The 25,590-nt window shown below is 41.9% G+C and overlaps 1 protein-coding gene across 3 annotated transcripts in view; it reads left to right on the top strand.

Moving 5' to 3' along the window:
- SUSD1 (sushi domain containing 1) overlaps nucleotides 1-25,590 on the top strand; it is a 209,146-nt gene that overhangs the window by 10,171 nt on the left and 173,385 nt on the right. For all 3 annotated transcript variants that reach the window (XM_088838275.1, XM_088838276.1, XM_055427584.2), the window contains exons 2-5: nucleotides 8,334-8,453; nucleotides 10,850-11,005; nucleotides 22,772-22,924; nucleotides 23,764-23,943. In XM_088838275.1, coding sequence (XP_088694401.1) covers nucleotides 8,334-8,453; nucleotides 10,850-11,005; nucleotides 22,772-22,924; nucleotides 23,764-23,943 — 609 coding nt within the window. The remainder of the gene's footprint in view (nucleotides 1-8,333; nucleotides 8,454-10,849; nucleotides 11,006-22,771; nucleotides 22,925-23,763; nucleotides 23,944-25,590) is intronic.

Here is a 25,590-nt window from a genome sequence, read left to right as displayed (position 1 = left end):
ACAGGATTTCAGGCAGGTTGTGCAATGGGCTTGTTTGGTGAATGGCTGGGGAGTAGATTACGATTTGAATCCAAGCACTCCATTTATGCTTTTAAAGCTTCCTTCTTCCCTTGACAGTGGACAAAATCTGTTTTGTCACAGTCCATCTGCTGTTGTTTCAGGGGTGCATGGAAGTTGTAGCTTGAAGTTTGAAACACGGGCTGGCAGCCTCCACTCCATCACAACGTCTAGGTGTGCGTGTGCTGTGTGACGTGGAGAGGAGAGAGGCGTAAGCAGAGCTGAAAGGGTGAGGAAGCTGAACTTACAACTTCTGAGTCAGCTGTTACTCAGAAGGCTGAGAGGATGTGGAGGTGGGCGGGGAGTGAACACGGAAGTGAAGGTGCCGTGGTTCCCAGAATATCAACCCCCTGAACAGCCAGGCATCTGTCTACACGATATTCCTTTGGGTTTTTGCCTCAGTGCAGCTCTCCATGACTATTAGGATTATTGGGAGCTGGCTAGCTGTCAGCACCTTCATTTATTCATTAACGAAGAGATGTTACAATAATGCCTAACATATTCTAATTGCTTTACGCGGATGAACTCATTTACTCTTTAACCCACAAAACAGCCTGTGGGTTTATTTTCATCCTCGGATTACAGATTTACAGGAAACTGAGGCACAGGATTGTCAGGGATTCCTCAGCTAGCTAGTGGCCAAGCTAGGATTGTGGCCCAAGTGATCTGTCTTAACCCTGCTCTGAACCAGGGTGTCTCAGACCAGGCACTGTCTCATGCATGACTTGTTTCTAACAACAGTAACAATATCTACGGAAAGAGATATAAATATTCATGGAAATTAGCTCTTTGTCTAGTGCTCGAGAGCTCTTGAAGCACTGATATTTCTCATTTAGCCCTCGAAACGTGATCTCCATCTGACAGATTAAAACCGGATCTCTGATGGTTTCCTTGCCTACGATCCCATAATCAGGGAACAAGAGAGAAAACTCCAGTTTAAATTGAGACCCTGGTGCTCTCATTGTTGGATGTTGTTTTAGCTGACTTAGTCACTGCAGAGTCGAGCAGGGAAGTGAATCTAGGGTGGCAGCCCTCAGCTGAGAGACCCAGTAATAACAGAGAGTGCCTGTCAGGTGTCTCCTCTTGGATTTTTGGAGTTTGCATCCTCCTGTTGCTCTGCCAGTAAGTCTAGGCATCCCGAGGCCAAGGGGAAGGTGGGGCGTGTCCCTCACCTCTGCAGTAGTCCCCTCAGTTCCTGCGTCGAGCCACCACTCTGCTCTCCTAAGCAGAATCTGCTGAAGACAGAAGTCACGTCATCCTTGCTGTGGCTCTGAAGCTGCCCCTTGACCCGGTTCCTCCCACCACCCCTGTCCCCACGTAATAGCAAAGGCACAGTGACCTGGGCACCGGCCTGGAGGATTCTTTTGGGTTATCCTCTCTGTCATATTGGTCCCACGGCTGTGCTGCACGTCAGTCCAGACTCAGTGAAAGATGTCTTCGGTGTTGCCTTTTCTTTCCCCAGGGTCCTTGATATAGAGTGAGACTTCTGGTGGCTCAGCTGGTAAAGAATCCGCCTGCAGTGTGGGAGACCTGGGTTCGATCACTGGGCTGGGAAGATCCCCTGGAGAAGGGAAAGGCTACCCACTCCAGTATTCTGGCCTGGAGAAGTCCATGGACTGCACAGTCCATGGGGTTGCAGAGTCAGACACAACGGAGCGACTTTCACTTTTACTTCAGTACTGCTGGTAGTGAGGTCCATCTGGGAGTTTCTTAGAAATGCAGATTCTCAGGCCTGCCCACACCCAAACCCAAGCTTCGGATTCTGTTTTAACAAGCTCTCCAAATAGGGTAACCAATGGTCTTGGTTTGCACTGAACTGAGGGGTTTCCTGGGACAGCGGACTTTAAGTATTAAAACTGGGTTGAATCGGTTACTCTGTCTCCAGTGCTTCGCAGTGTTTGTGTGACTACAAATGTTTATTATTGTTTTAAGTTGCTAAGTTTTGGAGTAATTCATTCAGTTCAGTTCAGTTCAGTCGCTCAGTCGTGTCTGACTCTTTGCGACCCCATGAATCACAGCACGCCAGGCCTCCCTGTCCATCACCAACTCCCGGAGTTCACTCAAACCCATGTCCATCAAGTCGGTGATGCCATCCAGCCATCTCATTCTCTGTCATCCTCGTCTCCTCCCACCCCCAATCCTTCCCAGCATCAGACTCTTTTCCAGTGAGTCAACTCATCACATGAGGTGGCCAAAGTACTGCAGTTTCAGCTTTAGCATCAGTCCTTCCAATGAACACCCAGGATTGATTTCCTTTAGAATGGACTGGTTGGATCTCCTTGCACAACTAACACTTTTTTTTTTTCAGGAAGGAATAAAGGAATAAATATGTGATTAATGCCTGCAAAAGTTAACCTTGTTAAATTTTAAAACCACTTTGTAAACTAACTGTGTACATTTATGCTCTTCTGCAGTGGTCCTTTTCTAAACTTGGTTATTTCTCCGCTGTGCTGTGTCTGTTGCTGTGCTCAGGCTCTCTCTAGTTGCAGGGAGCACAGGCTCTCTCTAGTTGCAGAGAGCACAGGCTCTCTCTCGTTGCAGGGAGCACAGGCTCTCTCTCGTTGCAGGGAGCACAGGCTCTCTCTAGTTGCAGAGAGCACAGGCTCTCTCTAGTTGCAGGGAGCACAGGCTCTCTCTAGTTGCAGGGAGCACAGGCTCTCTCTAGTTGCAGGGAGCACAGGCTCTTCTGACGCGGTGCTCTGGCTTCTCACTGTGGTGGCTTCTCTTGTTGCGGAGCCCACAGGCTCTTGGGCTTCCATAGTTGGAGCCTGTGATCTCAGTATTTGTGGCTTTCAGGCTTTAGAGCTTGGGCTCAGTCGTTGTGGCACAGAGGCTTAGTGCTCTCCAGCATGTGGAATCTTCCGGGACCAGGGCTGGAACCGGTGTCCCCTGCATTGGTAGGCAGAGTCTCAACCCCTGGACCACAAGAGAAGCCCTCTAGTGAATCTTAACTGAGTTAGGAGCTATTGGCCAATGGACACTATTGTGTGGTCAGAAGCAGCTCCAACCCCACCCCAGCCCCTGCCTTTCCTTGTATTGAGGTTGTGCTTCCTACCCCTTTCTTTAGGATAGGTTTCTTCCCCACTCTTGGTCCCACAAGCAGTTAGCACTCAGAGGCTCTCCCTACTAGGCCCTGCAGAGTGGGCTAACTATGGCTGAACAAGAGGCTTCCGTTGAGGTCCCTTTTTCTCTGGAAACCACTTTCTCTTCTGCAGGTGGTATGGGAAGCCTTTGGTAGCCTGGCACACATCTTGTGTTTTTTGCCAATATGGGGAACAAACATTTATTGAGTCAAACATGCCAGGTGGGGCTATACTTATGCTAAATTATTCTTAATGGGTCATTAAAACAGGCGCTCTAAGAATGAAGTGTCAGAACATTAGAGAGGAAGGACTTTCAGTTCAGTTCAGTCGCTCAGGCGTGTCCGACTCTTTGCGACCCCATGAACCGCAGCACGCCAGGCCTCCCTGTCCATCACCAACTCCCGGATTTCACTCAAACTCATGTCCATCGAGTCGGTGACTTTAGGGGCCCTTTAACCCCTGCTCCTTGTAATGTGGTCCACATGGCAGCTTGTTTGAAAAGCAAAATGTAGGGCCCCACCCTAGAGCAACTGAATCAGAGCCTGTGGTTTAACAAGATCCCCAGGTCATTTGAATGTACTTTAAAATCTGAGAAGACCAAAGCCCTTGTTTTATAGATCAAAAGCTGAAACCCAGAGAGGTTAAGTGATTTGTTGAAATTTACATAATTACTTACACTCAGCTAGATTGAGGATTGAATTCTGACTCTCAAGTCCAGTGCTTTCCTAGACCTGACTGACTTCCTCCAAGGCCATATTTTGTCTGCCTCTTTTTACTGAATGAACTTTGTTCTGCTTATTGAAAAACCCTTTAAACTCTCTCCTTCACTAATTCAGACTGACTTCCTTTCAGTTATCCTAGTGGCTGACACTACTTTCCCTCAATATTTTGTGTGTTTATTAGATTCCTTCAAGAGTTACATAATCATTTTCTATCTGAGGTATGTTTCTGGAACTGGATGAATATAAAAATGCTGCCATCTTTATAAAGATAAGTATTTTATATAGGAAATAAATAAAGCATCTTACCATTTTATTGTTTATTTCTTTAGTATAGTGTTTATTTCAATAGAAAAAAATATATAGATGTATACATATCTATGTTTAACTGAATCACTTTGCCGTGCTCCTGAAACTAACACTAATATTGTATATCAACTATACTTCAATAAAAATATTGTGTTTATATCTATTATTGCACTACCCACACATGCTGGGGTGAGTGTTTACTGTTAGATCGTTGATCACAGCTGGGTTTGTGGACAGGATCCAGGATCCATTATTTAGAAGGTATTTCCAAGATTTTGGTTGCAAATAATTATGTACCGACAGTGTCCTCATGGTACTGTTTTAAAATATTGTGTATTAAAAATGGTTAAATAGATTTACCCCGTATTGGTGGACGTTTAGTGTGGAGACTCATCTCTCCCTTCAGCTCTGTCTGTTGCTCATATAATTGGAACCTTCCTGGTGCATTTTTCCAGGTTGTAAAATTCCATCTTATGCCAGGGTTAGTTAGAGGATCTGGGCATTTAACTACTCCTCCATATTTTCCACTAGTTCCTTAAACTCTCAGACCCTACCCTTTATGCTTGCCTTCTGAGGCACTTAGGGACCTCATTCCTGAGCCTTTCAGGTTGATTTTTATTTATTTTTATTTTAATTATTCTTTTTTCCCCTCCCTCCCTCTTTCTTCCTTTCTCCCTTCCTTCCTTTCTTTTCTTTCCTTTCAATTCTTCCTCTCAGTGAATTCCCACATGTCCATCTCTTTCATCTTCCGGAATATTGTCAACATCCTTGGCTGCTCTCATCTTCTCTCCCAGGGTTTATACCTTCGTGGTCCTTTAATGTCATTTTAAAATTTGGGGGTGGAGGGTTGTGAGCGTGTTAAATCTGCTGTGTTTAATCGAAAGTCTTTCGTTTGTCATTTAAAAGAAATTGTTTATGTATTTTAGTTGTATGTTTGCATGTACTCTTTTTTTTCTTTACCAATCTTGAGTTTGACTACTAGTCTTTATGATGGGCTGACCTTGGCAAAAGTTTTTTTTTTCCAATGAATTTGAGTATATTTTCTAATTCTTTAACATCTTTTTACTAAGTCCTAACTCCCCCACCCCACAGCCTCTATTTGTTTCTTCTTTCTTCAAGCTTCTTGCATTAAAAGTCTATTTTCCCCCATACCCTGGCTGCCTGCTTTCCTTTTTTCTTTTAAAGTGTATTAAAACATGTCAAACTCAGCTTTTCTGAAGTAGATAAGCTTTTATGTCTGGTATTAAACATTTCAGTGTTGATATCCTCTTTGCCCCAAGAATTATTTAGGAGACTGTTCTGTAGTTTACAAGAAGGCTTACTGTTGGGGATGCAAGTCTTATGTTGTATCTTGTAACTTTATTATATTATTACGTGGTAGTCAGTATGACCTTTGTAATTTCTACTTTTTAAAATTTGTTGCATTTTTCTTTAAAGTTGGGGATATAATAAAATTTGTAAATATCCTATGGTTAATTTAGTACTTCTTAATGATAAGCATGGAGAAGGAAATGGCAACCCACTCCAGTGTTCTTGCCTGGAGAATCCCAGGGAAGGGGGAGCCTGGTGGGCTACCATCTATGGGGTCACACAGAGTTGGACACGACTGAAGTGACTTAGCAGCAGTAGCAGCAGCAGTGATAAGCATGGCTTGTCTCATTTTTGTGTTGTATTTTGTTTAAAAAATAACAAGCAAGCCTGATTAAGAATATTTGTCTGTCTCCCTTTCTCAGTTGGTTTTAGGCCTAGAGCAGTCTGTGGGCCAAGTCTTTATTACCTGGGTAATAATGGAGCCAAGACTAAGGTGGAGTTCCATGCTGAAATGTTCTCCTTCCTAGGTCAACTCCTGATATTACAGACCCTGGGACTGCAATGTTTCCACAGAGCCTTGGCTAGAAATTCTTGTTTGATCTTGGGCCATGTATCACCATCTGGTAGATCTGGATGTTTCAGGAATTTTAGCCCCAAACATTTTTGCTGCTTATCTAAATAATTGGGATCTGGTGATCCTCCTGGGACCTGGTTATTATTTCACTGACACTTAAAACACATTTGCCACTTTTTCCCTAAAAGGAAAATGGATAGGGCAGTAGATGAGTACCTCTCCCTTCTATTTGCTTCTTTTTAAAAATAACGATTGTAGTTTATTTTATTTAAATTTTGGTCATGCTGCACAACTTGCAGGATCTTAATTCCCCCACCAGGGATTGAACCTATGCCCCCTGCAGCAGAAGCATGGAGTCTTAATGCCCAGGGAATTTCCCCATTTGCTTTTTAAGTTGTAGGCAGTAGGACTGCAGGTGCCTTTATCCAGTTGGTCAATAAAAATATATTGAATGTTTTTACCCTGCCATAATGATATATGGGCAAATGACATAATTCCTGTCCTTGAGAAGCTCATTCATAATAGCAAGCTGGGAAGACAGAGGTAGAATAGAATATATTGACAGATTAACATGGTTGATATGGAAATGTATAAGCATTAGGAGAGCACAGAGGAAGATACATTTAATTTTCCTAAAGAATGAAGGAATGAGGACCACCCTAGGGAGAGTGTTATATTTAAGCTGGGTCTTGAAATGAGAATAGGTGCCAGTTGGCCAGAGAGGGAAGGATAGACTTTCCAGATGAAGGAACATCGTGACTAGGGCATGAACTAAGACAGTGGGTAACATGTTTGTATGGGAAAGAGCAGTTGGCCTCTTTCCTGGAGAACACTGTGTATTTGAGTTTGGAAGCATTGAGGCTTACAGGAGTTAGTCTGGGGTTACACTTATGGAAGCGCTGAATACCAGGTAGAAGAATTTGCACTCTCCTCTGTGGGGAGTGGGTAACCATTGCAGATTTCTAAGGATTAAGTAAGGTCTTTTGTTGTTGTTTAGTCACTAAGTCATGTCCAACTCTTTGCCACCCCATGGACTGCAGCACACCAGGCTTCCCTGTCCTTCACTGTATCCCAGAGTTTGCTCAAATTCATGTCCACTGAGTCAGTGATGCTATCCAATCATCTCATCCTCTGCTGCCCTTCTCTCCTTTTACCTTCAATCTTTCCCAGCATCAGAGTCTTTTTCAATGAGTCAGCTCTTGGCATCACATGGCCAAAGTATTAGAGCTTCAGCTTCAGCATTAGTCCTTCCAATGAATATTCAGGGTTGATTTCCTTTAGAATTGACTGGTTTGATCTCCTTGCAGTACAATGGATTCTCAGGAGTCTTCTCCAGCACCATAATTCAAAAGCATCAATTCTTGGGTGCTTAGCCTTTTTTATGTTCAACTCTCACACCCATTCATAACTACTGGAAAAACCATAGCTTTGACTAGACAGACCTTTGTTAGGAAAGTGATGTCTCTGCTTTTTAATATACTGTCTAGATTTGTCAACTTTTCTTCTCAGGAGCAAGTGTCTTTTAATTTCATGATTGCAGTCACCATCTGCAGTGACTTTTGAACCCAAGAAAATAAAATCTGTCACTGCTTCCACTTTTCTCCTATTTACCATGAAGTGATGGGATCCAATGCCATGATCTTAGTTTTTTGAATGTTGAGTTTTAAGCCAAACTTTTCATTCTCCTCTTTTATCCTCATCAAGAGGTTCTTTAATTCCTCTTCACTTTCTGCCATTAGAGTGGTATCATCTGTATTTTTGATGTTATTGATATTTCTCCCTGCAGTCTTGATTCTGGCCTGTGCCTCATCCAGCCCGGCATTTTGCGTGATATACTCTGCATAGAAGTTAAACAAGCAGGGTGACAATATATAGCCTTCACGTACTCCTTTCCCAGTTTGGAACCAGTTCATTGTTCCATGTCAAGTTCTGTTGTTTCTCGATCTGCATACAGGTTTCTCAGGAGGCAGGTAAGGTGGTCTGGTATTTCTATCTCTTTAAGAATTTTCCACAGTTTGTTGTGAACCACACAGTCAAAGGCTTTAGTGTAGTCAGTGACAAAACTGGTCCCCTGGAGTAGGAAATAGTGAACCACTCCAGTATTCTTGCTGTGAGAACCTTCCATGAACAGTGTGAATAGTATGGAATAAAATCTACCTTTTATAATTTTGGTATTCAAATGTTGGTTCTCCATTGTAAATGTCTGCTACCAAAAATGTGACTCATCTAGAGTAGGTGATTGAAATGTTCTTTTCCTGATATATGCAATTTATGATCCAGATTTCCATTCGGACATCTGTGCCACTTGCCATGAACATGCTACCTGCTTGAAAAGAGAAAGGATGAGCATCTGTATCTGCAAATATGGATTTGTGGGCAATGGGAGGACTCATTGTATTGGTAAGTTCTGACTCTTGGCTAAGTTGAAAACTTCATCAAGAAACAAGATTCTCCAGTATTAAAGGGTTGGTGTCCTTGGGGGGAAAACATTGCTATTTTGTTCATGTGCTTTTATTGTAAGAAGTTTTGTCAATTACAGTAAGTCTCTGTTCTAGTGTTTGGATATACCCTTTCTTTAGCGTTTACAAGGAATTATCCCCATGTTAGAGGTCACTGAACTTGAATCTCTGGGAACTCTCTGACCTAAAACAGATATGAAATCTGTTTTTAAGTCTTGGGTTTAGCTTAGCAATTTGAGTGAATATTGTCTTTTTAAATTTCTCTAGTTGTTTTGACAGAAAGCTATTTTTATTAGTACCATGAGGGAAAACAAAGCACAATTGCCTATTGAACTTCTCTGGCTGATAGGTGAAATACTGTTTCTTTGAGTCTAATTGTCTACCAAAATCCATCCTTCAAATTTTTCATAGTTGTGACCCTTTAAGCTCTTGGATGACTTACAGAAATACAAATACCTTTAGACTAGAAGTATCTGAAATTATTTTTTGTCTCAGAGAATCTACCATGCCGTAAGAGTCAGATAATATCCAGTTTCAAGCCCAATTCAGAGACAGAGTTCCATAGCAACTTTATAGTAGCGGATGTTAGGATAATCATGGTTTCCTCCCAGCATCCATGTTACCTGCAGTGAAAATGTGGATAGTTTTGCCTTGTAGCTGTGGATTGACAGTATATACCACCTCACTATGGTATCTTTGTTTTTTTTTCTCCCTAAAGAAAAGTAACAATTAAATGCTGAGTTCAAAAACTCATATTCTACTTCACAGGTACATATTTTCATAATCACACAAATTTGTTTGTTCCTGCAGGCTGGAGTTGGGCCTTCCTGACCCTCTCTGTTTAGGATAAAAACACTATATACTATATATTCCAATAATTGGTGTGCTGAGACCACACCATAGGTTGCAGGTAAGATCACAGATGTGCCAGTGCTAAGTCATGGGACCTAAGAACTCTAGAATCCCCTGCAAACCCATATGTCCCTTTTGATGAAGTCTGCAGGGGAGATATGCCTCAGGAACAATAGCAAAGGAATATTCCATCTTATGGGCAGGTGGACTTGTGTCTGAAACCCCCGTGCCCTGCTTAGTAAGCCAGACTGGGCACTTGACCTGGCTATGACTTGAGGGTCCATTTTGCCTCTCTGTATTCTTAGATCTTTTAACCACAGATAGTTTTAATGATGAATAGATTTAATGAAATTTTAAAAAGATAATATAAGGAAAATGAAAGAAAAAACCTACCAGATTTTGAATGGAGTGTGGGGTGCTCTTGGGTTAGCAGGAACTGTGTGCAATTGTGAGAGGCAATTGAACTGTTGTGAGGGAACCAGTAATGTAATAAAACACTAAGTAACAGACAAAAAACTCCAGTTCCTAAGCAGATGATATCCTCCCCCCTAAAAATCTAGCTGGATAGATCACCTCTCAAAGGATGTAAGAGAAATTGGTCACAGGAGTTTCCTCTGATGGTACAGTCTAAGGCAGAGTGAGGAAACTCTAACCTGGGGGCCAGACTTCATTGCTGCCTGTTTTTGTAATAGGGTCTTAATTTGTTTACTGACTGTCTGTGCTTTTATGATCCAAAGTATGGAGGAGCAGTTGCAACCGGAGACCTATGACTGGCCTTTGACAGAAAGTTTGCTGACCCCTGGGCTGGAGGACAGGAGGGAGATTTACGTTCATTTGACATTGACGTCAAATTATTGAATCAGAAATAGTCCGGGCAGGTCCTGTGGTCTCATCATACATCCCAGGTTCCAGCCTCTCCTCACTGGGTGATTAACATTGTTTATATGGATCACTAAGGATCAGCAGGAGCTGCTTCTGCCGCAGTATTAGCCCTGCCCCCGGATGAGGCTTGAGCACTAATTCCATTGTGTGTCCTGGTGACTCAGAAGTAACAAATTTTCCAGTTAATCATTGGATGTAAAATCATCCTACTTTGATTAAAAAAAAAAAAAAGCAAGAGAATGGCTGAGCTGGAAAAGTGGGATTCTGCTGGATTTTTACCCCCAGGCCTATGACAAGATCTTTTTAAGCGTGGAGAAGTTCAAAAAGTATCTCCATCTCCCAGTCTTCAAGTAAGATGGGCTATCAGAATGAGATGTTGAGTTTCTCTTGTGGTTTCATACACACTTGGCATGAGACAACAAGGGACCCACGTCCCAGAGTCTGAGAAGTATAGGGAGCGGAGGAGAGGCTGGGAAAATAGATCTTTCTGCTGTTGTCATAGAATATTGATTCCCAAGTCCATAGCACAGGAGAACAGTCTGGGTGGTTGATCATGGTATGGAGTGACAGCCTTTTCTGTGTGTTGTCTCAATGTACCCACAGATAAAGATGAGTGCCAGTTTGGGGCCAGTGTGGTCTGTGGGAACCACACAACTTGCCACAACACACCCGGAGGCTTTTATTGCATTTGCCTGGAAGGATATCGAGCCACAAACAACAACAAGACATTCATCCCCAATGACGGCACCTTTTGCACAGGTACTCAGGAAGGCGGTTGCAGATGGCAACATGCTGATGCCCGAGGGTACCTGGTACCTGGGATGTGGAGGGGGAGAGGGCAGGGCCAGGATGGGGTGTGATTTAAGAAAGGGACTCTCCTTTATTGATGGGGGATATTTGGACATGGACTGAGTATTAGTATCAGGGAATTATTGTTCATTTTGTTAGAAGGAATAGCTGTATTATAGTATTTTAGGATAATATTCTTATTTGGGGAGCTGCATGCTAAAGTATCTAGGAGTGTTATTATGAAGCGTCTGGTGTAGTGTTTATAAGATACTTTAAATGGCAAAATGTGAATGATTGTTGAATCTTGGGGGTGGAGGTGGGACTAGGGGAGACTGTAATATTCTTTTGCTTGTTCGGTGTGTCTGAAATATTTCATAACAAACAGCAAGGAGAGATTCTTCGAGATGGTGTGCCATCTGCAGTAACCTTTGGAGTGACTGGTACTTGCCAGCTCTGTGCATACTGCCCCAGGGATGAGCTCTGTGATGAACCTATTAGAGCTGTGGGCTTGTCTCCTGGAGGAATAAGCTGAGTGAGGAGCACAGCTTTTAGGATCTCGGTAGCTTTGAAGGTCAGGTTTCGGACAGATGTTGGTCAAATAAAAGGGTTGGCAAAGGCCTCCTAATTTTCAGTAGCTCCTGTTATAATTTTCATGATTATATGTCATGATAAAATAGCTCTTGGATTTTCTAAGGAAATCTTTGAACAGTAATGAGGAGGAAAGGCAAGAAAAGACTCCTGGTTCTAAGATGGTTTTGTGTAGATTGGATTGGAAAGACTCTGATGCTGGGAAAGGCTGGGGGCGGGAGGAGAAGGGGACGACAGAGAATGAGATGGCTGGATGGCATCACCGACTCGATGGACATGAGTTTACATGAACTCTGGGAGTTGGTGATGGACAGGGAGGCCTGGCGTGCTGTGATTCATGGGGTCGCAAAGAATCAGTCACGACTGAGCGACTGAACTGAACTGAACTGAATGATTCTTCTTGAGGAGGTCATGGCAACCCACTCCAGTATTCTTGCCTGGAGAATCCCACGGACAGAGGAGCCTGGCAGGCTACAATCCGTTGCATCAAAAACAGTTGGACACGACAGGAGCGACTTCGCAGGCACAATGACTCTTCTTAAAAAGCTCTGTGATATTTAAAGGTTTGGGGGAGACACAAAGAGAGAGGAGGGCATTTTTTATCTTTTTCCAGGAACCGCAGGTTCTGATGCTGTGATTCGTTCTCCCTCTTGACCTGTACCAAGGTAAAATTCCCTCAAAGGGTACATTTGATTTGTTCTTGGCTTGAATGAGCACGTTCCCTCAGAGAAAACATTTTATAATATCTTGTTGTTTTAGGTAGCAAATTACTTGCTACATTATTGCAGAAGTGCAGTGTTGCAGAATTAAATTAGGTGCCTTAAAAAAAAAACTTGGAAGATGATGGTTCATTCAATATACATTTTTCATGCGCTTCCTACGTGCCAAGGCTGTGTTAGTAGGAGGTGATGGCAGATAACTAATGTCAGTATAATGTATTAGTCATGGGTAAGCAGAGGGCGCTTTCCAGAGTCTGGAATCCTTGGAGGCATTTACCTTGGAAGTGGGTGAGAGATGAGGTACTTTCCGGAGGACTTAACACCTGAAATTGTGTTTTCAAGTCTGTGGGAGTTTGACAGGAAAAATGATTAACAATATGTTTCAATATAGTTTCCAAGGATGCATTATGTTTTTTAAAGGGTATGAAGAAGGAAAAGAAAGGAAGAAATATTATATGCAAGGGCCAAATAGGTGTCAGCCTAGGAAGAACTGACCTTCCTGGGACAAAATCCTTATCTAGGCTCTGCTTCTGTTTATTCTACTTCTTATAATTATTTAGTGACCTTCCCCTTTTAAAATAAATTGAGGTATAATTCATTAAACCACAAAATGCCCTCTTTTAAAGGGTACAATTCAGTGGTTTTCAGTATAATTCAAAAAAGTTGTGCAACAATCTCCACTATCCAATTTTAGAACCTCCCTTTAACCCTCAAAAGAAACCCCATATGGAATGGCAGTTATTCCCATTACTTTTTTTTTTTTTTGAGGGCTTTATTACTTTGTAAAACCTGACGGATGACTTTTCTTGATGACACTGAGTTTCTTCCAGAATCACAGTTTCACAGAAACACTGGCGGACTTTAGGTAGGGCAGAAGCTTTAGCAAGTTTTGGGGTATCAGCAGTTATCCAGTGCTTGCCTGGAACTGGAAGATTATAAATCCCAGTTCTTGAATTCTGAGAAATTCCTGTGACTTGATGTTCATTGTACTCTGCAGGGTTCAAGTCAAGTTCAGGAGCTGTTGCAGGTAGGCCTCCTTGGATGTCACTGAGTATAGATGAGGGCTGAGCTGTAGTAGTTCCAGTGCTGGGGAACCCACAGACGTTCTGGTCCCCAGGCTGCCCCTGGAATGGACTCCTGGAAATCATGGAAACTTTGCGATGAGCCCCAACCCAGGGGAAGAAGCTCTATGGCACTTGCAGCGTGAGGGCATTCCAAAATGCCAGAGGCCTGGACAAAGGCACCGTTGTCCCTCATGATGGTCTTAATTTTTTCACATCCTTGACAACACTGGATAATATCAATAACAGTCCCCATCTTAAATGGGTGTTTGTGTCCCTCTAATGTGGCTTCCTGGCTTGGAGAATTTTTGAGCATGACTTTACTAGTGTGTGAGATGAGTGCAATTGTGCGGTAGTTTGAGCATTCTTTGGCATTGCCTTTCTTTGGGATTGGAATGAAGACTGACCTTTTCCAGTCCTGTGGCCACTGCTGAGTTTTCCAAATTTGCTGGCATATTGAGTGCAGCACTTTCACAGCATCATCTTTCAAGATTTGAAATAGCTCAACTGGAATTCTATCACCTCCACTAGCTTTGTTCGCAGTGATGCTTTTTAAGGCCCATTTGACTTCACATTCCAAGATATCTGGCTCTAGGTCAGTGATCACGTTATCGTGATTATCTTGGTCGTGAAGATCTTTTTTGTATAGTTCTTCTGTGTATTGTTGCCACTTCATCTTAATATCTTCTGTTTCTGTTAGGTCCATACCATTTCTGTCCTTTATCGAGCCCATGAAATTAAAAGACGCTTACTCCTTGGAAGGAAAGTTATGACCAACCTAGATAGTATATTAAAAAGCAGAGACATTACTTTGCCAACAAAGGTCCTTCTAGTCAAGGTATGGTTTTTCCAGTGGTCATGTATGGATGTGAGATTTGGACTGTGAAGAAAGCTGATCGCCGAAGAATTGAGGCTTTTGAACTGTGGTGCTGGAGAAAACTCTTGAGAGTCCCTTGGACTGCAGGGAGATCCAACCAGTCCATTCTAAAGGAGATCAATCCTGGGTGTTCATTGGAAGGACTGATGCTGAAGCTGAAACTCCAATACTTTGGCCACCTCATGCGACGAGCTGGCTCACTGGAAAAGAGTCTGATGCTGGGAAGGATTGGGGTCAGGAGGAGAAGGGGACGACAGAGAATGAGATGGCTGGATGGCATCACCGACTTGATGGACATGAGTTTGAGTGAACTCCGGGATTTGGTGATGGCCAGGGAGGCCTGGCGTGCTACGGTTCAGGGGGTCGCAAAGTGTCGGACACGACTGAGCGACTGAACTGAACTGAATGTGGCTTCCTAAGATATAGGTTTCTGAGATGAATTTGGCATTTGAGGAGGGACTGTGGCCTCTGTTTTAGAGCATTTAAATGAAAGAGGAGAGTGAAGAAGTTGGCTTAAAGCTCAACATTCAGAAAACTAAGATCATGGCATCCGGTCCCATCACTTCATGGCAGATAGTGGAAGCAGTGGCTGACTTTTTTTGGACTCCAAAATCACTGCAGATTCTGATTGCAGCAATGAAATTAAAAGACACTTACTCCTTGGAAGGAAAGTTATGACCAACCTAGACGGCATATTAAAAAGCAGAGACATAACTTTGCCAACAAAGGTCCATCTAGTCAAGGCTATGGTTTCTCCAGTGGTCATGTATGGACGTGAGAGTTGGACTATAAAGAAAGCTGAGTGCCGAAGAATTGATGCTTTTGAATTGTGGTGTTGGAGAAGACTCTTGAGAGTCCCTTGGATTGCAAGGAGCTCCAACCAGTCCATCCTAAAGGAGATCAATCCCGGGTGTTCATTGGAAGGACTGATGCTAAAGCTGAAACTCCAATACTTGGGCCACCTGATGTGAAGAGCTGACTCATTGGAAAAGACCCTGATGCTGGGAAAGATTGAGGGCAGGAGGAGAAAGGGACGACAGAGGATGAGATGGTTGGATGGCATCATTGACTCTATGGACATGGGTTTGGGTGGACTCCGGGAGTTGGTGATGGCCAGGGAGGCCTGGCGTACGGTTCATGGGGTCGGAAAGAGTTGGACATGACTGAGCGACTGAACTGAACTGAACTGAAATCTAGCATTTAAATCAACAAGCCCTGCAGCCACTCCCCTGCCTCTAGTCAAGAACCCCATGAGAGGATGTGTACGTGTGCATGCTCATTGTTCACAGTCAGGGTCAGGCGTGGGTTATGAAGGAGTGGCTTGTGCTCTCGGGAGAACTGAGTCGGTAGAGAGGCGAGGCCCATTCACGTATTGGCTAATAAGTATTGAGGACCAAAGATCAAGCAGGCACTGTGTTAAGTGCTTTCCACGTGTTTTATTTAATCTGTGCCAAAAAAACCCTACTATTATTAACTTCATTTTACAGAAGTGGTTTGGAAAGGTTAAAGAACAGACATTAGTACAACTAGTAGGTAGCAGAATCAGTTCTCCAACCTGGGTCTGTTTGACTTTCAAATCCATGAAAGAATTTTAAATATAGAACATCAGGGCTCTGGGATGAGGTCAGAGTGTCCTGTTCGGTTTTGCTTTATTTTCTGCCAAAGAATGGTTCTGGCTGTGGATAAAGTTAAATAATCTTATATATAGAATGAAGCATAAGGAATTTTCTCCCTTGATTAGTTAACTATGTTAATCCGGTTGCTGAGAACACTTTTTCTTCACAAGCAAACATGTTATAACTTTGGGAGACCCAGAAGAATCTACCACTACAAGGAAAGTTTGTCCTGTCGAGCTTAACGTGATGACCTTAACATGTCTATCCAGCCAAGATCTAGAACAGTTTAGTAAAGCTATGCTTTGGCAGCATTAGGAAGTAGCAGAGGATTAAATGTGAAAATCATGTTGTACTCATCTCAGTGATATATGGTAAATACATCTAGCCTTCCTTAAGGCAATTGATGTTCCTGACAATCTCTGTGGACAAGACAAGAGAATTATTGATTGGTTGATGTTAAAATTAGATTGTAAAGGAAGAAACAGTGTGGCGTAGTGTTCAAGGATATGGTTTCAGAAGCCAGACACCTGGCTTCTGATTCTAGCTTTTCCACCGTTTAACCTGCGTGGCTTCAGATTAACCTTTCTATGCTTCAGTTACTTCATCTGTAAAATGGGGATAATAATAGCATCAACCTCCCAGGGATTTTGTGAAGAATAAATAAGATGGAAAATAATCATTAATAAATAACGAAGTGTTTAGAACAGTGCTTGACATGCACAAGATGACATGCAAGAGTTATCATTATTAATAGTCATTATAACAATTATTGTTATTAGGCTGTTGAATGACTGTACACAAAACAAGCAGATTAATGGCTGCAGTTACTCATACAGAGCTAATCAGTATGTAGAAACTTCAAGTGTTTTCCATACCACTGCATTTTTGCCTTATAATACTTGGACGTTTTATTTTTAGTAGCTACTGAAAAATTAATTTATTCCTATTCACTACCTTTTTAGGAATCTGGGGCAGGTGGACAGACTGGAAAATGGTTTCTGTGTTAACAGTGTATACATGAACACTTTTTACAAATTCCTCAGTGGGAAAAACAAATCTTACTAAGCTGATAGATCCAGTCTAGGAACACAGTGCTGAAATAATTTCAAAAGTTTGTACTAGATTGAGATTGACTTTAAGAATCCTTTCTTAACAGTTACTTGTTTTTGTTATGTTTTGTTATGTACTTCCATGATTTTGTTACCAACAGTGTTTGTTGGGTTTGCCCGGTGGCTCAGTTGAATCTGCCTGCTGATTCAGGAGACAGGTTTGATCGCTGATCTGGGAAGATCCCACATGCAAATAAGCCCGAGTGCCACAACTATTGAGCCTGTGCTCTAGAGCCCAAGAGCTGCAACTGCTGAAGTCTGTGCTCCCTAGAGCCTGTGCTCCCTTCTCCGAAACAACAAAAGTCACAGTACTGAGAAACCTGGAACTCTCAACTAGAGAGTAGCTCCTGTTCGCTGCAACTGGAGGAAAAGCCCACAGAGCAGCAAAGACCAGCACAGCCAAAAATAGATAAGTTAATAAAATCATAAAAAAAAGAGCAAAAAACAATGTTTGTTTGACTAGTTTCACTTCTCACCACCCTTTGTTGTGTTTTATGGTGACTTCTCCTTTCTTGACAATATTTATTCTGATTTTTATTCATTTTTTTGTCAGTAGTGCGGTTCTTGAGATCATTCGTGTTCTAAAATGTCACTCCTTTCCTTAAATATAGCACAATGTTTTGCTCTCTTTTCCTTAGAACTCTGTACATATTACTTCTGTGCTATCTGGCATTTAGTGTTTCAGACAAGGAGTCCTGGGTCAGATTGCTTCTCTTTTCCTCATAAATTACTATTCCCTTCTCTCAGGAGGTTTATAGATTTTTCTCTTCTTCCTTGAAACCCAGAATGACTCATTTTTCAACATTCATGCCTGTCACCTTAAAAGGCTATTTTTTATTTGAATGCAAAACTGGAGCAGTTTTTCTTTTGATACTAAATTTTTATATATTTACTCCATTTTCTTCCATAATTCCTTTTAAATAGATATTGAATGTTTTGGGTCTGTCCTCATATTATTTTTTTTGTCCCATAGTTTCTATCTTAGATAATTAATTTTTCTGTGTGTTTTGGAGAATTCCTCGAGTTGAAATTTGTGAATTTATTTTCAGTGCCTCTGTTGAGCTTTTACTTTTGGCATTCATATTTTGTTTTTAATTTCCAAGACTTCATTTTTATTTTCCTCAGAAAGTCCCTTTTTCATGAATACAGTATCTTCTTAATCTTATTTGGATTTCAGCATCTCTTCCTATGTTAGGAGTGTCTTGGTTATTTCTTACTGAGTAACTCTACTCCTCCCACCTCACAACTCCCCCCAAATTTAGTGATTTAAAACAACAATTTATTATTTGTTACAATTCTGTGGCTAGGTGGTTTTGTCACTTGTATACACACATTCAACTGGTGGCTGGACTAGACTGGGCTGATGAAAGAAAGCATCTCTCACATATGGCTCGGTTGGTGTGTGTGTGTGGGGTGTGTGTGTGTGTGTGTGTGCGCATGTGTGGGTGTGTGTGGGTGCGTGTGTGTGTGTGTGTGTGCATGTGTGGGTGTGTGTGGGTGCGTGTGTGGGTGCGTGTGTGTGTGTGTGTGTGGGTGTGTGTGGGCGCATGTGTGTGTGTGTGGGTGCGTGTGTGGGTGCGTGTGTGTGTGTGTGTGTGTGCGTGTGTGTGTGGGTGTGTATGGGTGTGGGTGTGTGTGTGTGTGTGTATTCGGTTGTGTCCGAATCTTTGCGATGCTATGGACTGTAGCTCTCCAGGCTCCTCTGACCGTGGCATGGAATTCTCCAGACGAGAATCCTGGAGTGGATTGCCATTTCCTGCTCCAGGAGCTCCATCCACGTCCCTTGCGTCTCCTGTGTTGGCTGGTGGATTCTTTGCCACTAGCATCACCTGGACCTTGATTCTAGCTGTCAAGCAGGCCACCTTAGTCCTCCTTCATATGGCATCTCATCTTTAGGGCCTCTCTGATGGGCCTGTCTCCCAAGCACCACAGCCTGGGTTTTCTGTAGCATGGACAGTGGATTCCAGCTGAGGGAGAGAGGAAGCTGCCAGGCATCCTTTAAGGTGATGTCCAGAGCAGGCATCATGATGCTTCTGCCAAGTTCTGTTGGACAAAGCCAGTCTCAAGGCTAGCTCAAGAGAAGGGGAAATGGATTCCATTCTTGATGGGAGGAGAGGCAAGAGAGGAAGGGGAAGAATTGTTGACAGCCATCTCTGGAGCCCATATCCCACAGAGTTTCCCAAAGGTGTAGGTTGATCAGAATTGGTCCCTTGGGTCTCCTCCAGCAATTGAATGAATTACTGTTTCCCAGGCAACAACCAGCTAGCAATGAGGTAGGTATTCCTTGGTCCAAAATCCAAAACCAAACAAACCAGTATAAAGAATACAGTGAATTTTCATAAAATCACTAAACAAAAATATGAAAGGATTCTGAGATTATAGTCTTCCTTTCGGGTGGGGACATTGTTAAAATGTTCTTCTTTTATTTTTTAAATGAAATGATAGTGTTAGTTTTTTTGGGAAAAAAAGACTTTACTGAAAAATTAGAATATTGGTCAAAGAAAAGAAATGCAAGAAGGCAAAGTGGTTGTCTGAGGAGGTTTTGCAAATAGCTGAGGAAAGAAGAAAAGCAAAAGGTAAAGGAGAAAGGGGAAGATAATACCCAACTGAACTCAGAGTTCCAGAGAACAGCAAGGAGGGACGAGAAGGGCTTCTTAAGTGAACCATGCGAAGAAATGTAAGAGAACAATAGAATGGGAAAGACTAGAGATCTCTTCAAGAAAACTGGACATATCAAGGGAACATTTTGTGCAAGGATGGGCATGATAAAGGACAAAATGGTAAGATTAAGAAGAGGAGGTAGGAACACAGAAGAACTACACAAAAAAGGTCTCAATGACCTGGATAACCATGATGGTGTGGTCACTCACCTAGAGCCAGACATCCTGGAGTGTCAAGTCAAGTGGGCCTTAGGAAGCATCACTCTGAACAAAGCTAGTAGAGGTGACAGAATTCCAGATGAGCTATTTCAGATCCTAAAAGATGATGCTGTAAAAGTGCTGCACTCAATATGCCAGCAAATTTGGAAAATTCAGCAGTGTCCACAGGACTGGAAAAGGTCAGTTTTCATTCCAGTCCCAAAGAAGGGCAATGCCAAAGAATGTTCAAACTACCATTGCACTTATTTCATATGTTAGCAAAGAAATGCTCAAAATCCTTAAAGTCAGGCTTCAGCAGTGAACTGAGAATTTCCAGATATACAAGCTGAGTTTAGAAAAGGCAGAGGAACCAGAGACCAGATTGCCAACATTTGTTGGATCATGAAGAAAACAAGGGAATTCCAGAAAAATATCTACTTCTTCTTCCTTGATTACACTAAAGCCTTTGACTTTGTGGAACACAACAAACTGTGGAAAATTCTTAAAGAGATGGGAATACCAGACCACCTTACCTGTCTTCTGAGAAACTTGCATGTGGGTCAAGAAGCAACAGTTAGAACCTTACATGGAACAACTGAGTGCTTCAGAATTGGGGAAGGAGTAGGACAAGTCTGTATATTGTCACCCTGCTATTTGACTACTATGCAGAGTGCATCATGCAAAATGCCAGGCTGGATGAAGCACAAGCTGGAATCAAGATTGCCGGGAGAAATATCAACAACATCAGATATGCAGATGATACCAACTCTAATGGCACAAAGTGAAGAGGAATTAAAGAGCCACTTGATGAGGGTGAAAGAGGAAAGTGAAAAAACTGGCTTAAAACTCAGTGTTCAAAAAATAAGATCTTGGTAGCTGATCCCATCACTTCATGGTAAATAGAAGGGGAAGAAATGGAAGCAGTGACAGATTTTATTTTCTTGGGCTCCCAATTATTGCATATAGTGACTGTAATCATGAAATTAAAAGAATTTTACTCCTGGGAAGAAAAGCTATGACAAACCTAGACAATATATTAAAAAGCAGAGATGTCCCTTTGCCAGCAAAGGTCCGTCTAGTCAAAGCGATGGTTTTTCCACTAGTTCATGTATGGGTGTGGGAGTTGGGCCATAAAAAAGAATGAGCGCTGAAGAATTGATGCTATTGAATTGTGGTGCTGGAGAAGAATCTTGAGAGTCCCTTGGACTGCAAGGAGACCAAACCAGTCAATTCTAAAGGAAATCAGTCCTGAATATTCATTGGAAGGACTGATGCTGAAGCTGATGCTTCAGTACTTTGGCCACCAGATGCAAAGAGCTGACTGATTGGAAAAGACCCTGATGCTGGGAAAGACTGAAGGCAGGAGGAGAAGGGGGTGACAGAGGATGATGAGATGATTAGATTGCATCATTGCCTCAGTGGACATGAATTTGAGCAAACTGTGAGAGATAGTGGAAGACAGAGGAGCCTGGCAGTCCACGGGGTTGTAAGAGTTGGACAGGACTCAGCGATTGAACAACAACAACATCAACAATAATATCAGTTCTTCTAAAATTACAGGTCTTTGAAATCCCAGAGTCAGGGAACAACCAGACTTTCTTCAGTCACACTGCCCCTCCTGTCCTCTGTCCCCCTGATAGTTCTTGCAAATGTCCTGGAAAACATCCCCTTTTACTTAAGGGACTTTTCTTTCTCTAAGTGAAATTGGTGTGTCTGTGGCTTTGATGGAGTTTCTAAAGCTTTAAGTTTTGTTCACTAAGCCAAGTCTGAGGGAAAAACTGCTAACTTGCAGAAAGATTTCTTTTTCAGTCTCTGAATGATTGGTTTTAACTCCTGCACCTGCTACCACTGACAATCTTCAGTCAAAGGGAAAAGTCTGCTAAGAAGCATGTCTTATCCTTCTTGAAGGCTGCTTTAAGCACTTCTGATCTTGGTAAAATTAGCGAGACCCTTCTAAGTAGCTTTTCTTCTTGCCTTATGCTCATGGAACATTTTTCACTCTGGTCTAAGCTGTTTTGTATTAGGAGTTCTTCAGATATCTTAACATGAAGTTGATGCCAGCCTTATTTTACAGTAATTCAATTTTTTAGCATACTTCTTTGGGTTCATTTTGTTGGTTTGTCAAGAGAGTTGGTAATAGTTGTTGGCTTTTATAAATTTTCGGAACACATTGACAAATATTTACTGAGCACCACTTAGTACCTATGATATGAAGGACACAGGAGAGGAACTCTTAAGGAGTACAACAAATTTGCGATACAGTTACAAACAAATGCATCTACTTATAAGTGTAGATTGAGAGTGTGAGAAGTGGCTGTCAGGAAGAATGGATAAAGAAGATGTGCCACAGATATACAACGGAATATTACCCAGCCGTTAAAAAGAACAAAATAATGCCATTTGCAGCAACATGGGTGGACTTAGAGATAGTCACACTGATTGAAATAAGTCAGACAGAGAAGGAGAAATTTCATACAACGTCCTCTATATGTGGAATCTAAAAAAAAGGATATAAATGAACTTTCGAAACAGAGACTCACAAACTTTGAGAATAATCTTATGGTTGCTGGGGGTAGGGAAGGGGATAGTCTGGGAGTTTGGGATGGACATGTACACACTGCTATTTTTAAAATGGATAACCAACAAGGACCGACTGTATAGTGCAGGGAACTCTGCTCAGTGTTGTGTGGCAGCCTGTATGGGAGGGGAGTTTGGAGGAGAATGGATGTAAGTATAATGCGCGAGTCCCTTTTCTGTTCACTTGAAACTGTTGCAACATGATAATTGGCTTTACCCCAATACAAAATAAAAAGTTAAATCCCCCACCACAAAGAAGAAATGGCTGTCACAGTGTCCAACCCTTTTCTCCTTTTTCTGTTTTTCTCTCCCTTCTTGTGCGGGTCTCAAGACATAGATGAGTGTGAGGTTTCCAGCCGGTGCAGGCGTGGAGGACGGTGTGTGAACACTCATGGGAGCTATGAATGCTACTGTATGGATGGATACTTGCCGAAAGGTGGACCTGAGCCTTTCCATCCGACCAGAGATGCCACGTCATGCACAGGTGGGTCCCTGCCAAAGAATGCAGCATCCGAAGGTGAGAATCTGTTGATGACTCTCCTGCTCTGAGCCCCAGTCTGTGAGTCTGTGTTGAGGATGTTGGTGGGATTTTGTGTTTTGCATATTTATAACCTATAAAATTAAATAACAGTCAAGATAGAGGGGGCTGTATTACAGTTAAAAAACTTTAAGGATTTTTGTAGTTAATAGATATTCAGATATTAACCATTATATTAGATAGTAAACACAGCTAATCTGGTAAGGACCAGCATCTCAAAAGTTACCAAGGAAGTTATAAAGGCTTATATATTTTAGGATATTGTGCAAAATGAAATTTATACTTTGTTGGGCTAGGCTTCTCTTCGTTGTTTAGTCCCTAAGTCATGTCTGACTTTTTTGCAACCCTGTTGACAGTAGCCCACCAGTCTCCTGTCCATGGCATTTCCCAGACAAGGATACTGGAGGGAGTTACCATTTCCTTCTTCAGGGGATCTTCCTGACTCAGGGATCGAACTCACGTCTCCTGCATCGGCCGGTGTGTTCTTTACCCCTGAGTCACCAGGGAAGCCCACAGGCTTATCTTTAGTTAGTGTAAATTAGTGAGAGTTGACTGCCAGATCCTTTCAGTTTTGTGCTGTTACTTGTGGAAGACCAGACGACTGAATAGAGACACTCATTGGAAGTGTGCCCAGAAGTCTTGTAGAAATGAGTCAGTCTGTTTTAAAATATGACTCGAGTGTGTATGTGTGAGGGAAGAGAGGATAAAGTAACGATGGAAAGAGATTATGTATTTTGAAAATACACATTTATATAATAACATGTTTGACATTAATTTATTTTCAGAAATAGACTGTGGGACCCCTCCTGAGATTCCAGGTGGCTATATCATAGGAAATTATACCTCTAGGCTTGGCAGTCAGGTTCGTTACGCTTGCAAAGAAGGATTCTTCAGTGACTCAGAAGATACAGCTTCAAGCTGCACAGCCATGGGCACGTGGGAGTCCCCCAAATTAAATTGCCAAGGTGAGTTTTTCAGAGGTCCAGCTTCCCAGCTTATAGCATCTGGAGGCTGTTTTCCTATTTCTGTCTATATCTCTTTTGGGGATAATGAATGAATTAAATAAATCCACTAGTTTCCTATGGTTTCTGCTAGGTTTTTAGTTGATTCTCTTGGTATTTAAAGGAATAATATCATCTGCTAATGATGATAATTCCATCTTTCATTTTCCCATGTTTGTAATAGTCATGCTTTTCTTTTAACTGACCACTTAGCTAGTGTTTTCAGAGCAAAAGTTTAAGTAGTAGTATTGACCTTGAATTTTCTTTCCTTATTCCTGACTTTCATGGGAGTGGTTTGAGTATTTCATTATCAGTCATGATTTTAGCTTTCTGATGTCACCGACATCTAGTTATGTTTTTATGTACACTGACAGAGTGCTATGTGCTAAATTCTGTCCTAACCGCTCATTCAGTCCTTACGTTATCCCTGTGAATGTGTATTATTATCACACTATACAGATGGAAAAACTGAGGCATGGAAAAGTTAAGGAGTTTGTTTCAGGTTATCGAACTAGTGATAGAGCTGAAATTTGAACTCAAAATTCTAGTTTTGAGGGTGTATGCTTAATCATTCTGGTGTACTCCTTCTGTTTTTGTGATGGTGTTGGCTTCTGGTTTGTTTTCTGCTGCTGCTGCTGCTAAGTCACTTCAGTCATGTCCGACTCTGTGTGACCCCATAGACTGAAGCCCACCAGGCTCCCCCTTCCCTGGGATTCTCCAGGCAAGAACACTGGAGTGGGTTGCCATTTCCTTCTCCAATGTGTGAAAGTGAAAAGTGAAAGTAAAGTCGCTCAGTCGTAGTGACCCCACAGACTGCAGCCTACCAGGCTCCTCCATCCATGGGATTTTCTAGGCAAGAGTACCGGAGTGGCTTGCCATTGCCTTCTCCAGGTTTGTTTTCTACTTTTGTCTTTTCATCATTTTGCCAGTTTTTGGCTATATATATTAAGGAAGTATTCATCTATTTCCATTTTACTGGGATTTGTATTATTTTTATCATGTCTTTTAAGCATGTATTAAGGTGATCATGTATACTTTTCTCCTTTTAACCAGTTATATATTGGTTTATATTATTAAATTTCCTAATAATGATCAATACTAGTTGCTGGAATGGATTCTTCTGGGTCTTTGGTGTTTTATTCTTTCAGTCTGGATTATATTTGCTAAATTGTATCTAAAATTCTTGCATTGATATTCATAAGTAAGATTGGTCTATTTTCTTTTCTACGCTATCTTTGGTGGTATAGTTATTAATCTTACTCTAAATTTTGAGAAAAGAAAGTGAAAGCATTTCCTTCTTTCTGTATTCTCTGGAATACAATAAACAGGATTTTTGAAGATTTCACCTGGAAAATCATCTGGATGTGGCACTTGGGGAGAGGTAGTCCTTGGGATATTAAAAAAAAAATGAATCCTTACTGATCCTGTTTAAGTTTCCTATTCTTTTTGATATTCATTTTGGTAATTTATGTGTTCTTAGAAAAATCATCAATTTCAAATTTATTTGCAGAGAGAAGGGTAAGGCACTCACTTACTTTACACTCACTTACTTTTTGATTTCCTGTAGTTATATGTGTTATAATACTGAAATATTGGAGACAGTTTCAAATG

The sequence above is a fragment of the Moschus berezovskii genome, chromosome 7 (assembly GCF_049115385.1).
Source record: "Moschus berezovskii isolate FMDL1 chromosome 7, NW_MosBer_1.0, whole genome shotgun sequence".
NCBI classification, from domain to species: domain Eukaryota; kingdom Metazoa; phylum Chordata; class Mammalia; order Artiodactyla; family Moschidae; genus Moschus; species Moschus berezovskii.
The sequence above is the reverse complement of the archived record's forward strand: the minus strand, read 5'-3'. Positions and strand labels throughout refer to the sequence as shown.